The 19,367-nt window shown below is 38.6% G+C and overlaps 1 protein-coding gene across 1 annotated transcript in view; it reads right to left on the reverse strand.

Moving 5' to 3' along the window:
* The window catches only part of LOC115009902 (uncharacterized), a 68,337-nt gene that overhangs the window by 16,890 nt on the left and 32,080 nt on the right, over positions 1–19,367 (reverse strand). Inside the window, 4 exon segments of the mRNA XM_029434207.1 lie at positions 4,978–5,256; positions 9,993–10,087; positions 12,006–12,196; positions 14,343–14,435. Coding sequence (XP_029290067.1) covers positions 4,978–5,256; positions 9,993–10,087; positions 12,006–12,196; positions 14,343–14,435 — 658 coding nt within the window.

The raw sequence follows: 19,367 nt of genomic DNA on the forward strand, positions 1-19,367 counted from the left end.
TCTATATATTACAATATATACATATATATAATCTATAATATACAACACATATCTATACACACACATATATATATTATATATAGACTATCTATATCACCATATATCTATCTCTATATTATATATTATATATATATATATATATCATATATATATATCTATCACATATAGATCTACATATATACACCTAATATATCCATATTATATCTCTCTATATAATCTATACATATACCTATATATACATATATATACACATATATATATATATGATATTTATATACATATATATATTATATATAACACACATATATATATTATATATACTCACATATTAAACATTAATTCACTATCGCATATATAAATAAATATATTGTATATAATATATGTATATATATACACATATATACTATATATATATATCACTATATATATATATATATATAATATAAAAATATATATATATATACTACATTATATCATATACATATATATACACATATATAGATATATAATATATATACACATATATATATATCACACATATATAATATAAGTAGCACATATAGATATATACAACTATATATATACACACATATATATATATATACACATATATATATATATACCACCTATAATATATATATATACACATATATATAAATATATATATATACACATTTAGATATATAGATATATAATATATATATATATCACATATATATATATATATATACACAATATATATATAATATTACCAATATGATATATATATATATATTATATATACCACATATAATAATTAAAAAATGTCTCTGTCTGTCTCTCTCTCTCTCTCTCTGTCTCTATCTGTTATGTCTGTCTCTCTGTCTTCCGCTCTCTATACTCTCTCCTCTCTCTTCTCTCTTCTATCTTCTCTCTCTCTGTATGTCATGTATGTATGTAATCTATATGTGTATATATATATTGATATATATATGTATATGTTATATATATATATATATTATGTATTATAATAGTATATGTGTATATATAGGATATATAAGTATATATCATATATATATATAGATATATGTGTATATGTATATGTGTATATGTATAGGATGATAGTATATATATATATGTGTATCTATATGTATAGTATATATATATATATGTGGATGTATATGGATATGTAATATATATGTGTTATATAATATGTGTATAATATGTTATGTAGATATGTTTGTATAATATATATGTGTATATATATGTTTATAGAATATGTATATGGTTGTAATATATATGTATATGTATATATTATGTGTTAGTATATATGTATATGTATGTATATATATAGTGTATATATAGGTATATGTTATATATATTATATATATATAATATATATATATATATATATATAATATATATATATATATATATATATATATATATATACATACATATATATATACATATACATATACATATATATACATATACATACATATATATATATACATATACATATATATACATATACATATATATACATATACATATATATACATATACATATATATACATATACATATACATATATACATATACATATATATACATATACATATACATACATATACATATACATATATACATATACATATATATACATATACATATATACATATACATATATATACATACATATATATACACATATATATATATATATATATACACATATATATATATACGCATATATATATATATATACACACATATATATATATATACACACATATATATACACATATATACACATATATATACACACATATATACACATACATACACACACAAAATAAAATGTTGCAAGACAGACGTTTAAGCTGGCCTTCTTGCTGTCGGACTGGTAAGTAGTATTAGCTAGCTTGTGTTGTTGCACTTGCTTTATCTTTAGCTGTTAGCAAAGTTGTTGAATTGCTAGTTTTTGATGATTATGTAATCATAACAAATGCACGTGTACAACTGTCCATACGGCAGCAGTGTTTTCAGACGCTTTAGGGCTGCTAAATTTCAAAAATCCAAATTCTTATAATATTTTTAACATAACATAACTTCATGGGACGTATAATTTTATTTTTATAGCGTCAAATCGTGACAGAAGTTTATTTAGGGCACTTTTCATATAGAGTGCAGCAGGTTCCAGAAGATAGCCTCATGTTGCATTAAACTAAATTCAATAGCAATTTTATGAAAACTGAAAATAGCACTTCTGCCACGTTATGTAACTGTGGCTTAATATTTAAAACCATAATTTAATTTACAGAACAATTACTGTATCGTGATATATACCATTACCATGATATACAATCACATATACTGTGATGGAAGACACTGGCCATATCGCCCACCCCTGAGAGCATCCAGCTTTTATCTGCTTGTGTTTTGTTTTCCTTTGTAAAAACAAATGTACTCGCCAGCAAATCTTTTTTTATAATTCTGCACCCTGATCTGTCCTCCAGCATGAGGGAAACCACAGAAAGTGGAAGAGTAACATCAGACTGGGTGTGTCGGAGGCTCCGGCAGGCAGATCCTGTCCATCAGTGAAGACGGTTTCCCACACACAGGGAACAGCTGCGCACCCCTCACTACTCTATCCATATACATTTGCATACACATAAAAAGGTTCTTCTATCAATATTCGAGATGCGTGTGCCTCCCATGAGATTCCTGGGAGGGACATATTGTACAGAAGGTGTGTAACCTACTAAACAGGAAACTACAGGTCTATTTATGTGCTGTGACGTTCCCACCCTGTCCTGTTGTAAAATGCAAAGGAAAACACAACATGATGGGTTTAACTCTTCGTCTCCCAGTCACTCACACACTCATTACAATCATTAACCCATCACAAAGACCTTTCACACATCAGTGAACATCCATTTACTATTGGTGTTCACACCCAGAGTCTGATAATCACATGTGGTTCTTTGTTTTGTTTTTGTGGTTTAAATATGACATTTAGCAATATCAAACATTCATCAGAGTAAAAATACTATGACTACACAAAACATACGTGTGGTCAATTAATTACCAGTCTTGCTCCATCAACATTAATGTGATGACAGAATTAAAAGGTTGCTTTTCAACGAAGCAAATTAATAAAGAAATGTTGTTGTTGTAAGTGGGGTGATATTTCCCAACATTGTGTGTTTCCTGATAACACACACTATGTTTTATGTTTGACAGGTTTCAGTGTCAACCAAAAGCACCTAAAACAAGAACATTTTAAGTAACTTAATCCCAAAATGTATGTGACTCAGCACGTATCATATGTTGATGATGTTTGATATAGTATAGCAGTGTCTTGTGGGACGTGGAATGGGTTAAGTCCAAATGTTTCGCATTACACGGAAATAAATACTATGAAAAATAAATAACTATTCATACTGAAGCTAATCAGCTTACTTGCAACTATATTGTTTCACAAAAGTTGAAAGGAAACAAAAAAGGTTCCCTGGCAGCTTTAGGATTGATCAGTGAGAAGATGTTTGATGTCTGTACAATAAGCACACTTCCTACAAGCAGAGGCTCAAACCAGATTAACATAGGCTTACAAATTGCTGCATTGATAGTGTGAAACTTGATATGCCATGTGATGTGGTTCGCTCTGCTTACCACATATATTATCAGCGTGACCGCAGCTTTCTTCTACATCCGTCATCTGTGAATAAAGGGGCTTATTTGGAGAGTTTGATCTTGTTAATTACCACTAAAGTTCTCCCACTTTACTACCTACAATCCCAATTCAACAACACCATCCAAATATGCTGAATTATGTGTATGAAGTCGATGATGATGATGATGATGATGATGATGATGATGATGATGATGATAGCAGTTAGTGTTGATTGTTTTGTCAAATTTCAATGTTGTAATGGCTATTTTGTATAGTGTGTAACTAACTACAAAACACAAAGTTTTAACTTTTAAAATGATTTACTGTATTGTCGGAACAAATAACCACAGAAAAGGTTTTGTTTTATCCCATAGCAATCATAAAGTGTGGAGATCATTCAGCTCAGATCTCTCCTTCATGATCGCAACAACAGTTTGTCTGGCAGTACAAATCTGGCTTAGCTGTCAGCCACTGTGCAGTGTTTCCCCTACCATTGTCTCACTGAAATTCAAGGTGTTTATATGTATATAAAAAATATATATATGTTCACAACTCACTTTTCACATTGAACAGGTGCTCTTTTATTAAATAAACTAAACGCTTATGTTATTTATCTCATATGTGCACGTGTCTACTGCGTTGTTGCTTTGTGCATTCTCTCCTCTGTTTCGCGAAGGGCGGGGCCACACACACACACACACACACACACACACACACACAATGAGATGAGCGAACAAAAGAAAATCTGTGCTACACATTAATTAATTTGACCTTGTGAGTGGCTCCAACCTCCTGTTGTTCCTTTACAAAAGCAGAAGCCAACCCTGCTGTACTGTACAACCCTGCTTCTTTACCATGTTAACCATCTCCAACATAACACACTGCCTCCCCACACCCAGTCTATCAGATATGAACCTCAGAGCCATCACATGCCCAGCACTCACAATAGCAAATGACATACAGGACTCAAAAATCTGCCTCGTTGACACACGTGAGCCGGAATGGATGAAATCATGCATGAACATTTTCTGTACCGTCTATACAGTATATGCATGTTGCTACATGTGCAGTATATCCGTGTACTGCCTGTGAAAACAAATCTCCCTCTGTGACAATAACAATGTAAAATGTCATATTCTAGTCTCCAAACTGTGATGTCATATTAAAGCGTTAGGTGGGAATAGGGAGTGATCACCTGGTGTTCATGAGGTGGGGTGAGCATGTGGACGGGTGAAGCAGTCGAGAGGCCAGACCTGCATTCTTCTGAGCTTCTGAAAGTGTGATGTGGGATGTGTGCAGACAATTCATGAGGTTCTTACTTGATGAGAGCCGCCCTGGGTGTGTCTTGCTGCTGTTGCTGATCCCCACTTTGAGGAGCAATGGAGGATAGAGGACTTGAAGACGGGACGGAGGAAGAGGTAGGAAGGGTAGAGGATTGGATGGAGGAGGAGGGATGGGTCTGTCTCAGCGAGTTCTTGCCATTTCGTAGAAGATGGAGGGACTTGACTCTGAGAGGCTGGCCAAGGCTGGGGTTGCTACGGCGACTGGCCACCTTGCCAACAGGTCCTGTACCTGTCTTCTTGAAGCTTTGCTCAGATCTGCAAACAAAATCACAGTTATAGTAGCTCTAAATAACTTTCCCAATGTTTGTTCAATAAAGCAGAAACACATAGCTTTCCCCGCCGAGTGTTTCCAAGCACTTCCAAGTGTTTGTTGGTGCGGCTGCTACAAGGACAAGCGGATCACTTTCCCTTTAGAGCCACCCAACACGGGACCGGCATTTGTTTCCACACACACTGCTCAAGGGAGACGTTGATACAATATTTTTAATCCATTGATTTTTATATGAACAAGAATACGATGAACACTTGTTAATATATTGTTAGCCACAAGGCTCCGCTAGCAGTCTGGCTAAGGTTCCTGTCCAACGCAAGAAACAACCGTAAGAATCCCAAAGAACTAGAAACCCCGATCTCAGTGCTATAATAAAGGCACAACACCCGGTAGTATTAATCAGCAGGCAGGTTTGGTTACTTACTGATCTAACTTCTTCCCTTTTGTCCTCCTCTGTCAACAGAGCTCTTTAGCTGGATACATTTTCCAGTTAACATTCCTCCGATTGTTCCACTACATGGGGAAAGCTACTGTAGCAACTTTGTTGAGTTTCCTGTTAGCAAAAAGGGATTTGTTCTGGGAAAACATTCCAAAATGTCCCAGTCCACTGCTGGATGTAATTAATGACTGAACTGTCGATCACATCAAATTGTTCATGATGCATTGAAACTTTTAGGATTGCAGAAATTAATAAGATTTAAATATTCATCTTAAAAGTTTCTAAATGTATAAGAGCGTAACAATGAAAACCTAAAACAAGAGAGCAAATGTGTTTCTCCCCGTGATCTCAGGGATTACAACTGCATTCCCAGTGTTGTGATGTTCCCTTTATCCTCAGGTGCAGGCCTACAGTACCAACATACTGCAGGAAACACCTGCATGGTACCTCATTACAGAGCAGGGGTGGGGGTGGAGTGATGCCCAGGGAAACACACTGCAGGGAGGGAGTATTGCCAATTCTGCAAGAATTTGAAGCAGGAAATGAGGAAGAACATGCAAAGACACTGCATTTACTTTGAATATATGAAGATATACTGTATTATATCGACAAGGTAAGACATTCTACCTTCTCAGTTGATCCTTGTTTGGTGCTTTATTAAACTGATCACAACAACCACTTTCACGTTAGCAGCCTTCCAGCTATACTGTTACGTGTAAATGAATGCACATGTACAAGCACATCGCATGACCATTCTGGATAAAAAATACATAGCATCAAAAATACTATGATGAAGTACTACAATGTTTCAGATTACATTCAGTCACCAAACTTTCTCCTGTGCGTTAAAATATGTAATAAAACCTCAAACGACAAAATAATGTCCCATAAAAATAACAAATCTGGCCTCGCACACATAAATAAAGTTAACTTGTTTGTCTCCATGATCTATTTACACAACAAATTCCAAAGGGGCAACACTGTAAAAGGCTGCTATGTTAGTGAACTGAAATATTCAGTGCACAATAGCAAACGTAAAACAATATGGCAGTAGACCCAGACAAACGCAGCGGCCGCAGTACAGCAGCCACCAACCTAAGCGACAAGGCGCCTCGTGGAATCCCCGTCTAGAGACACCAGGGACACGGACAATACCGAGTTTGAAGACCCAGACCCAGATTAAAAGCCCCCCCTCATACAATTCCAGACATTTTCAAACCTTGAATATAAAAAATGAAATGTAAGACTTCGTATGCTACAGTGTACTAGTTGTTGGAATGGGATCAGCCTAAAGGGACTGGAGGTCATGAGATTTTTGGAAAGGTGGACACACATAGTTTCATGCTTTCTCACATGTATGTAATGTATAATATAATGGCTAGATTTGTAACCTAATATCTGGGGGTCAAACATAAAAGAGTAATGCAGTTCTTTATAGAGAATTGATGCTGATCCTGGGACCAGACAGAACATCCCAAAACAGGATTATGGGTCCTGACCTGAAGATATCAACTATTAGCCATCAAGCTATCAAAGTGTATAGAGTGCATATAGACCTGCAGAGGCAGGCAGGAGGAACGCAGAGCATTCCTACTATTGTGCGAGTGTTCCCCTCCTTCCTTCATGTTTTGTCTACCGGTTTCTTAACAAATTCAACATGTCTGACAATAATTCTAACGCAGACAAAGGCAGATAGCCAAGATGCTTAGACAATACAGTATAGCAAGAGATATGTCACATAGTCATGGTATAATGTCAAGTGGCCGTGGTATTCAAGCAGTGTGACCCTTAAGGCTCAGTAAGGGCACCTAGCCCTGAACTTTGACCCCTCCGAAGCAGGATCTACTTAGAGTCTGATATGATCCAAGTGCTCACCCAGTGATTTGTTGCTTTCATGTTTGGAGTGGCAGCTCTGAAATCTTGCTCCAACTTCTGAATTCTGGGCAGTGCCGATAAAGACGAGCAAATATTTCTTCGTTTACAAGCAAAATATTACTACAGGTAATATGACAAAACACATATTTTAAATATTAAAGTCTAATCTAGTTGATTAGGGTCTGCCTACATACATATTTATCATATTTATTTGTGTGTATCATGTCTAAAATATGACTTTGGTGAGAAAACTGCTCCATGCTGTGCCTGTTTGTTTGCCCTTGGGAGAATAGATCCATGCTCATTGTCTCTGTGATTGGAACCCTGTTCCTGTACTGTTGTTTCTAAGATAACTGTCCAGCAAATATCCAGAACAACTCTAAATACAGCACATGAGAACACAGGAATTAAATAAGTCCAAATTAATGTATTGTCATTCAATGCTTGTGCACTGTTGGATATTATAAAATTGGCAGAAGAATGACCTTTTGGATGAAAGTGATGAGAAAATGTCACTGTGAGAAGAGGAAGTGTCCCTGGCAGTCACAATGGTCATTAAATAAGGCTTCAACAACATCAGTTATCCAAATGATGGCGGCTCTCATCAGCACTGTTTCCACTTGAGCACCAGGGGCCAAATATTGTGTGATCACTGCAGCTCTTTACAGAAGGCTGCATGAAGCCGGAAGGAACGTTTACATAAAAGACTCTGGAGTCGGATGATTAAAAAAGATAGAGAAAGATCAAGCCAGTAATATTATGTATTCCATGTCTGAAAGGGTTTAAGACTGAAATATAAAGTTAGACAGTCAGTGTTTTACTCCAATGTATTTCTCCATCCACCTCTCACTTAACTTGTCTTAGTGTCATTGTTTGGTTTTATTCTTGTTAAGATGACATATGTTTTCAACACCTCCCGTTCCATCCTCTACCACAAACTTGCCACCCAATTACAATAATCCTTTGGGTGACCCCTGACGACCCCTAGTGACCCACAGTCTGGTTAAAACAACCTAAAGCACTAAACACAAAGACTAAGTCTGTGAGGAATGACAAGTATGCTTGAAACACGCGCATGGAGGAAAAGGCAAGCGCACGCACACACACACACACACGCACCTAACACATGAGTGACAGCCTTTTGTTTTGAGCAGGGTGCTTGTCAGAGGAAAAAACAACATTACAATGAGAGGATTAGAAGACGATTGTGAAATTCTAAGTGTTGCTGAAGGACCAGCTGCTTGTATTACCTGAAGACCTGCTGGAACAGTGCAGCTTTCTGTTGGTAAATAACGCAATTGAGTTCCACATAAGATGCAGATGTCACACACCGAGTACGTAACCCTCTGTACTTAGACATGCACATGTAGGTAGATGTGAGGAGAGTCTGGAGGGTGACGCAGTATGTGAGGAACAGCTCAACATTAATAGCTTGTTATTCATATGCTGTGCAGTCACATGGAAATAAACAAGGTTACTTTGGACATGCAGATTCAACTATGTGCCTGATATGCTTTAAATTGTTAATTATTTTATGCATGTGCAAGCTCATTTGTCACTTTTGAGTACGTATGAGAGAATGGAAGACACGTTTATTGAGTAAGCCCAATAAAATGAAGTGGAATATAAGTTTGTGCACATCCAGCTATAAAAAATGTCTTAACCAGGGACTGATGATAAGTAGCCTGATGATTGACAAAAACCCTCAGGACAAAATTTCAGATTCCAACTTGTTGCTCAATCAAACACATTCAAAGGGTAATTATAAGGGAAATATGAATATTACAACATCAAATTGTTTTGCGTGTTTTACTTGAGCAAGAAAATTGTGCACGAAAACAACAAGTGCCAATTGGTATGTCTTGGGCGCAAAGACTGTGGCCCTCTCCAAGCGCACCTGCTATTTTGGATGACTTATGTGCAGCAGCTGGAAGTGCATAAAAACTGATTTGATGTGGAACATAGATCTGAGGTTGTGGTGATTAATAAATGCTCTCTCAGCCGGTCACATCACTGGTCTCAAAGCTCAGAAGCAGCTGTGCCAATCCCAGTGATGCACCACAAACAACTAATCAACAAATGGAAAGACGCTTCTTCAGGAAATAATATTCTCTGGATGGTGCAGAGCGGCACAACATGAACACACAGCACCATACATTGTGTTTTCAATAGTTAATTAGTACAACAAGGATACAATTAATTAATAAAAAGGAAGCTGCAGGGATATTCATATTTATTTATAGATTGGTGCAGACTGATTTACCAGCCTGCTTTGTCCAACATAAAATTATTTTCTTTGTTGACCATTTTGTGTCATTGCTCTGCATTGTAAGTATCAGCAAAGAGCTGCCATGCATGAGTGCAGGCATGTCATGTTTGTTTGCAATGTTTAACCTCTGTCCTCACCTGTCAGGTTTCCCAGCAGTATCTGCCACAGTGACATCACCACTGCTCCCCTGCTGTGCCCCACCTCTCTGTTGGCTCTGCCTCCTGGATCTCATCTGAAAGAGTTAAGTGGAGAGAAGGTGAAGAAGCTGGAATAAGAGTAAAGAGGTTTGTATTCTCCTGAGCCACAGTCGCCACCTCCTTAGTGTGTGGTCAACCAGCACCAACAAGGCACTGCTGAAAGGATATCTTTTCATTAGGTTTTGGACTTAGCCCAATGTGTGTGTGTGTGTGTGTGTTTGTGTTTTTTAGCAGATCTGTGAACGTCTGTGTGCGAGAGGCATTCTGTGGAAAACAGTGACTAAAGAGCAGAATTGACCAAATTATCAGGGGAAGCAAATTATCAGAGAAAAACTAGTAACAGAGTGAAGATTGAATTTTGCTTCAATTATTTCATTCTCCTTTTATCCTTCCTCATCTTCTATCTCCTGTTTTGTTTATCTCTCTACGGCCTGTCTCTCTATCATGAGTCCTTTTTGAATTTCATAGTTATGCAACAATAATAAAATGCAATGGCAACACAGGTGATTCCTAATGGGCAATAAGAGCTACAGTTGGCACGTGTATAGCACAAAGGTCACATGAAACCCTTCATTTCAGTGATATTAACTGTGCCTACCACACACACTTGAAGTCAACACACATCATTTATCTTTCCCAGAAAACCAGATCAATTTAAAATAGCTGACATCTAGTGATAACATTTTTATTTCTGTGATTCTTTTCAAAAGTGGGACTACAGAATATTTAGCAGTGAAAGCTACATAGTCCTCTTTTTAGGCTAAATATAAGTCACATCTGACTATATATTACAACACATCTCAGCTGACCTACACCTTCTGAAGTAGTTGCTACTGTGCTGGCAGTTAGAACAAAAACAACCTTGTTTCCCAATATCATGAAACCCCAACACAGTAAGAACAGAGATAAGCCCTGTTGTGTCAAAAGGGTTATACACCAGATGCCAACTTAGTGAGCCCTGCTGCCCAGTCGAGTTTTAGCAGAAGGATTTGGCATCTAAATGAAGTTGTTGAAACTCTGAAAGTCTCGAAGAAAAAGGACAAAGTGTCTGACAAACAGTCTGCTGGCACTCAGTGGATCCTGACTTATACGGTTTAGGGAAGAGAGTGTGACAGATTCTCCAGATGGCAGGCAGTAGACTCAAAGAAAATGTAGTTGAGGTAAAGGGCCACACCATACAGAGCATATTGGGAGAATAACTTTGTGCATTATATACATCGTTAGCCTGTGAAACAACAATAAGAGCTTTCTGGTACTGGCACAATCAAAGCAGCCAACACAAAGTGATAGGTCTTACGCACAAGGACAATGGGAGAGATACTAAGATACAATGTCTGTTCTCCAGGGACAGTGTATGGGCACAAGTGTTGGGTTAAGTGAGTATAATGTATATAAAGTACATGACAAAAGTTACTCACCAAATCAAGAGGTGAGCGCAATCAAGCGGCACACAGCGGGTAGTTAAAGGAATTGTTCAACATTTTGGGAAATACAATCATTCCCTTTTCTTGCAGCGAGTTTGAGGGAAAATCAATACCTCTCCCACATATGTCTGTAGATATAAGGCCACAGCCAGCAGCTGGTGAGCTTAGCTTGGCAGTTGTCTTGCACACAACAAATGTGCAGCGTGTGGCTTTTAAAGTTAAAATGACATTATTTCAAGTCCTGTCATGTCATGATTTCCAGTTATAATAGAGCCCAGCATCATCATACATCGTAAATCATTTATACGATTGCATAAATCCAACACCATAACAAAGCATTTCAAAAGTTAAAACTGGAATGCCACTGTTACCAAACAAGTTGGACAGAAAGAGATACGTTAGAAGATGACTTGGGGTTTCCAGTTTCACATTCAGAGTGAAATAAGATGCAGAGAAAATGTTTACAGTTATCAAGACGATGCGTGAGGGGTCTGATGACCCGATTACCTCTGTACTTAAGAAGCTTTACCTGAGCTTGTGTTAGTGAAGCCGAGGTCCGACTCTTGAACACGTGTCCAAGTGCAGGACTGCGCTGTCTGGGCTTGTTCTGTGTTTGAGAACTCTTCACTTCAACCCGATGTCTACTCATTGGATCCAACAGGTACCGCTGGGCCAGGCGCACCACCCGGGTCAGTAGACTCTTAGCCCCGGTAACTGAGTCTGCGGGTAAGAAACAATGAGTCAAAGTCATAAAAGGCTTTCTTCTGCTGTTAAAAGCCCAACAAAGAAGAAAATGTCATTTAAGATGGTATGAAAATTCGTAACTCTTTATAGTCACTGACATTTAGCAGACATCCAGGGCCTGAACATTACTTACAAAATCCTGGGGACAACTCTGTGATGATACTGTAAGCAGTGCACGCTGGAGTCACAAAGTAAGTTAATCATTCCATTACAGGCATACCACCAATGAATTGCCTTTGTGTATGCATGTGTGTTTTGGTGTGTGAATGTGTCCTTGTTATACACAAATTAATGTTATCAGTGGCTCACCATATTTACTCAGGGGGCAGAATTGGCCTGCTTAGGCAAGCTGTGAACACAAAGATCCACTTATACATGTACTGTCCGTGTTTGTGTGCAAGCACACTCATGCATACAGTCACAGACAGACACTGAAGCTGTAACTCATGTTTAGTACCACAACGAGAGCATGATATTCAAACTGTATGTGACCAATTTTTATTTTGCATTGTGTATTGAAACAAAAACCTGGATTGCTTTAGCAAATCTAACTTCATTGATTTAGCATTATAACAATGTCTGCTATCTGCTAGAGTCAACTTTATTGCAGTAAACTATTTAAAAATGTGACGCATTACTCTGCGATACATTTCGTTTTTGTTTCGTGTTGCCACTACTGGAAGATTAGTAAGAGTAGCGAGCACAGGAGGCCGTGACCCAGGGAGGACAGGTTCTGTTCTCTGCTCCGCTACAGCAGTCGTATGTTTTTCTCCAACACACAATAAATGTTATTTAGCGTTTCAACTCGTTTGTCTTTTGTCAGCTATTTCTCTCTATGAAGTGAACACGCCTCCCTGTCGCCGTGGTGCGTGCTGTACTCAGACACCCCGGGACTGTGAGACAGACAGGGCAGAGCAGAGAGAAGTCAGGATGTCGCTCGTGAAGCAAGGCCTGGAAAATGATTGCAATGAAGTGATTTATTTTACTTTAGCGGGCAGTGACCCAATCAGGCAACTGGCTGATTGTATTTACTGCCCTAACGTATGCTGGACCCGGTCTGTGTCAGTGTGGCAGGTTTCAGTGTGACAGTTACAGTAGGGGAGACCCGGGGAAATTGTAACATCTCAAATTGCACCAATAAAAACTTGTGGATGAAAAAACAAATGAACAGATTATTATTGAATCATATTATTTAACATCAGCAACCAAATTAAACTGTATGCAATTCATTTACAGGTTCCGATAAAGTGGACTTTAGGAAGTGAATTGTGTAAAGGTTTTCATAAATAAGTTTTTTCTGTGAAATAAGCATGTGACCTGTTTTGACCCCCTCAAAGAATCCAAATCAAGAAGCGTTTAAAACCGGAATCGAGCAGAACCGGGATCAGAATTGTTCAAATCCAAATGATACCACAACCCATGTCAAGTATATAGAATGAACCAATGCCACAGCATTTATAGACTAATGTGCAATGTCTGGCCCTAGATGGTCAGCAAAAATGTGCAAAACAAAAAATGTGCAAAACAGCACCAAAGTGTTCTAATCTACATTATGATAAACCTCCTGACGTACATATGGGTAAACACACAGTACTGTGGGGTTTCCTTCTAGATGTGACGGACGTTTATATTACAATTGAATTTGGCCAGAGAGTGATAAGAGAGCAACGGTCTTGTCCTGAGGCAGCTGTGCAGAACGTATACAGTAAGTTTGGTCAGGGGTGAAAACGGAAGAATTGGCGCACACTTGTTGTAAAATAGAACTTCTCTAGCCGCCGGTTAACGTATTGTTTAAGGTCTTCCGTCTTTCAGTTAACCTATCACACGCAACTTAGTTAAACCTTTACCCAGGATTGTGTTGCAACAGAATTGTGACTTGATTCACTATTTTGCAGGCTTGTACTTGTTAACCTTTTGCATGCAAACCTGTCTAATGTTGAACCTGCTGAATGTATAGTGATTTAGTACCACTAACATCTTTCCTGTAGTAGCTGGGATTATTCACCAGTCAGGCTAAGATATATGGATGTGGGAGGTCTAGACCTGTTGGATGTATTCCTACCACACCCCAAAAATAGAATGAAATGTAACACATGGACTGGCATAGCATACACACACTCACCTGTCATCTTTTCTCCTTCTGAAGATGTTGAAACATTTTCATTACCTCCACTGACTTGGGCTGGCAGTGTGGCCTTCTGTTTTTGACACCGTTCTGAAAGAGAGCCCATCACATCAGCATACATTAGCTGCTACTAGCATAATATACAACTGAAATGTTGCAGGTCAAGTTTGATTGTGGGTAATGTTTTGACAAGGAAGAAGAATGCATGGAATAATAAAGACGATATCTCTGCCATCATGAGTCAGACAATGTTGGAGTACTCTTTTAAGATCTTTTAAATGTATTTAAGAGAGAGCATTTAGGAAGGAAGTTGATGAATCCACCGAGAAATACCACCAAATTCTAGAATCCCCCTAAGCTCTACGGAGCCTTTTAGCTTTCTAACCCAAACGTGTTTCCGACCCTAGCAGGCAGCAAAAAAGCTCTAAATCCCAAGTACGATGCCTGCCCACAACCAAACTTAGTGAGTAGAGCATTTAGCTAAAGAGACAGTCATTGTTCTAAGCTTCCATTGACTGTTTACAGAGTGAGGTCGAGATGCAAGTCAGTGTGCAGGTTTGTGTCATGTGGGAGGCCAAGCAGGTGATGTTGACTTCTAATTTGTTACCGTGTATATCTGTGTTTTAACACAAGCTTTGAGGATAAGGCTTCTGCCAAACAGGAAGAGCCAATGATAAAAGTGCAGTGTCTCGTAGCCTAATGCGAGGTCTTTGCAGAGTCCTGAGTAGGGTTATCTTTGATGTTAAAACAACTCCAATTCCCAGACACACCCTCCCCCACTCCTACAGCTCACGTCTCTCTCCCTCATGTCTCTCTCTCCTTCCTTCCCCTCCCTTCGATCTATCTCAATCACTGTCAGACATCGGTTAAGGAGAGGTTCCCTTCCAAAGCCAAATGCCAACTTCAAAACACTGACGTGTCACAGCATGTCTCCCGTCTGCCACCCAAAGACTAACTGGATAGGAACATATGGCATTTTGAAATAAATTAAAAGGGGAAATTAGTCAGGTATGACAATATGTTCACCCCTGTTGACTCTATACCAAATTAAACCTCTTTAAGCAACTCCTCGCTTCTCTTGGATTATTGTCTAGAAAGCCAGACAATAAGCATCATATTTAACTTTCATATTATAGGTATGATTATGTTGTCATAGAGCCAAAATAGTAACCGATGTGCACACACAAACATACTACGGATGCAGTAACACCGAGCTCACCTGCAGTTTCTGTATGACTCAGGTAATGAGAAGGTCTGGTTGAGTGTGTGTGTGTGTGTGTGCGTTTTATTGCTAGCACCCAGAAGTGAGTTTCATTCTCACAGTCTAGATCAGGGGTAGCCAACACGGTGCCCGTGGGCACTTGGTCGCCCGCAGGGAATGTTCTAAAAAAAGCACTAGTCACCATGGAGCTCCGTCTAAAATGTGTATTTAATAGTTTTGCGGTTTAAAAAAAATAAATAAATAAATCAATAACACTTGAATTATTCTTTATTTTAAAATGACAATATTGAATATAGAATTTAAGAAACAAACACGTTTTATGTATATATGAACTCTGAAACTGTCTGGGGTCTCCATTTCCCTTTTCATTGAGACAAGCTAGCGGGAGCAGCCACGATGGGGCGCGAGGTGCGTTTTTTACGCTAAACACGGCAGAAAAGCGAAAGAAAACGAACAATTTTCACAACGATTAAGAGGAAGAATTGTTTTTTACAGCGGTGAAAAAGTGTGTTTCTCATTTACGGGGCGACGGCAAAGTGGAACATTGTGGAGACACTTCAGTACGTGTCACAGAAGCTACCATGCTAACTAACTAACTACTAACTAACTAATTAACTCACTCCCCACCTGCAGCACTGCGGGCAGAACAAGCCGGGAGTTAAAGCTTTGGGCAGCAGCATCTCTTTTCACCAGGCCGGTGAACAAGTCACAGAAAGCAACGGAAGCTTCATTTAGAGCTGCACATTATTAATAAAGTACAAGAAATGCCTTTCGGACGGAGAGGTCTTGAAAGGTGCATGATGCGTAGCGTGATTTATTTGTTCTCGCCTCTCCTTTCCTCTGCTCTGTTTCTGACTGTAGGTGTGTGCGTCTCGGGTGCGAAGCCCCGCCCTTCGCAAAACACATCGGAGTAAAGCTGCGCCGGTTAAAATAGAAGCACCTCGTCAAAATTGAAAACCTCTTAATAATGTATTGATTATGGGGAAGCACAGCAGTTACACCCTGAAGTGAATATGGATCCACATTCTGGCTGTGAGCTCCCAGTGCTAACCACTGAACCACTATGCTACTGATAACGCTATTCTTTTTTAAAATCTACAGTATCAGGAGTCTACATCCAGTATATCAAAAGTTTGGCAGTAAGAGCGGGAGGGTTATGCGTCTCATCTACAGTATCAAACTGCAGTACACCACTGAATAACAAAGCCTTATGGAATATAAAAACCTACAGTGACGCACTCCAGGTGAGGTCATTTTGCAGACAAGGGCTAACAGAGTCAGGTCCCATATTGCCAGTTGCATTGCAACTAGTGAAATTATCTTTTTATTTTTGTTTGTGTCAAGTTTGAGGCCTTAAAAGCTGATTAGGCAGAAATTGTTATTTGTATTGAGCGTTTCATCCGTCTCACACGTGCCTTATGGAAGATATGTGGTCGTATTTTTATCAGTCCAGCAGTAGTCTACACACGCCGTCAAACGGGTGGTGTTAAACGTGAGGTGTAATTTTAAACTTTAAGTCTATTTTCTTCTGTTTTCCACATCCTGTTTCACTACAGTGAGTAGAACAGTCTGTTCATAGCTTTAACAATACAAGTTGTTTAAACTCATTAGAATTCAACAGAAATTGGCAAGGCATCAAAGCAACGGCTCCAAATGTTTATTTGACTTCACTGCCGCTTCTAAACAAACAGTAGCTTGTTGTAGGACAGGTTGTTGTGTCTCACTAAAGTTCACCACTGGTGTGAGAAGACACATATTTAAGTGGCATGACAAAACATGCATGTCTTTTTAAAATGACAGGCTTTGAAATTGATATTATAGGCCAAATAGGTAAAGAATGAGAGCTTTAGTCCTCATGCTGTCTTTGGAGTCATTAACAGAGGAACATATCCCAGGCTGAACTCTGACATCAAACCAGTCTACCAAAGAAGAGACTCAGCTACTCACTTTATACAGCTGATGCCAAATTAAAGGTTTCAACTAATACCATAAACACACACGCACACACACGCAGTTTCGCAAAGGGCGGGGCTCCGCTCCGCTCCCAACACATACACATACAGTCAGAAAGAGCGGAGGAAAGAAGGCGAGAACTAAAACAATCCACGTCACACACCTCTAGAGGTGCTGGGGTTCTTTCCTCTAGACCCCCAGGAATATATGATACATGTATGACATACCCTGAACCGAAAAAAGTTCATCAATACACAACTGTTTTAACCTCTTCAGAAAACCCTTTTCCATAGAAGTAGGTGAAGTTGTGCCAGAACCCCTTCACTCTGCACCAACTGCAAACAGGTCACCACAAGCACATATGCTCCTAATGTTTCACAAGTCATACAGTACTTGAACATGTTGCGCGCTTAGTACAACATAGCTAGGTGTAGAGAGGGTCGAGTTTGTGTGGGACAGTCCAAGTTCCCATGACACAGCCATGCATACTCATCTACAGTTCATCCACAAGCACACACAAATACATGAAAACAAATTGCATCACACAACACAACTTTAAGCTATTAAATTAAAACATATGGTCTAAATCACTACTCAAACACACAAACAGTGGAGAATGTCAGTGTTGGTGAGCTCAGATCCGGGGTTTCTCTGACTCAGGGATATAATGAGAAGGTATGAATGACAGTGTGTGTTTTACTGCCCACTCTCTCTCTCTCTCTCAAAGTCAGTTTCAGATGACAGAGTACTCTGCTGATTCCTCAGTGTCCAGGAATTAATGCTGATGACAAGCAGCCTTTTGAAGGTTGTGTTTTGGTGTGTTTGAGGCGTTTGCCGTCCTCTGGGAGTTGGCAGGGCAGCACACCTGTAGCTAAGATTGAATAAGCTTGAATGTAAGGCTGGCCTCAGCAGATCCTGTGGTCTGGGAGTTCACTAATACTGCTCAATGGCAGCTTTGAAGTGCTGCTCTTTGAAGGAGACATAAACTAGACCAAGTAGAAAATCTAGTGTAGAGAGAGAGACAGAGACAAAGAGACACAGAGAGAGAGAAAGAGAGAGTCGATTAATTGATGACTTAATTAATCAACTTAAATTGAATAAATTCAACAATATAATCATGAAATTTTTAACAATTTGTTGTTCTGGTTTACTTATCTAAAATGTTATTGTCCCATTTCTGTCACCTGCCAATGAACAATTAATGGTTTTCATTACTTTGTTAAACAGACTGCAGGTTGCATCCCATGGTAAAACTGAAACACTACATTCACTTGACTGCTCATTTCCTCTCGGTTCTGATCGCCAACACCTGTGTGCTCTGAGCGCTTCCACCGCCATTCTCACTCAACCACACACTTGCTACGCCCACTCTAAGCACTGAGCTATTCCTTAGAGCAGCTACGACACTCTTACAACGTATGCAGCAAAATGTGTCAACAACCTACACATATAGGATTTAAACACCACGTTTAAAACACATACTATAAAATATAAATTAATAAAGAAAAAAATAACTGGCACCAAAAAAACAAAACAAAAATGCGCTAGGAGCAACAACCTCTTATGGATTGAGGACGTTGATCAGATGAGTGATAGCAGAATGTTTTGCTGTTGTAGCTAAGACATTACCAGCGAAAACAATGTCTCACCTATTAGGTTTGAAAGAGCAAGGGTTAATGGGAAACCCCCGACTCGACCGACTAATGGTGTAACTTCATCACTCGAGACTTGTCCTGCACATTGCAGTGACAGAGGACTTCATTGGGCTGGCCGCCGCTTTTCTGTAGTCTGGCCAAAAATAAGAACAGACACTTATCCTTTATGTCTGAGTGAAAGTGAATTTACTC

The sequence above is a fragment of the Cottoperca gobio genome, chromosome 6, assembly GCF_900634415.1.
Source record: "Cottoperca gobio chromosome 6, fCotGob3.1, whole genome shotgun sequence".
NCBI lineage: Eukaryota > Metazoa > Chordata > Actinopteri > Perciformes > Bovichtidae > Cottoperca > Cottoperca gobio.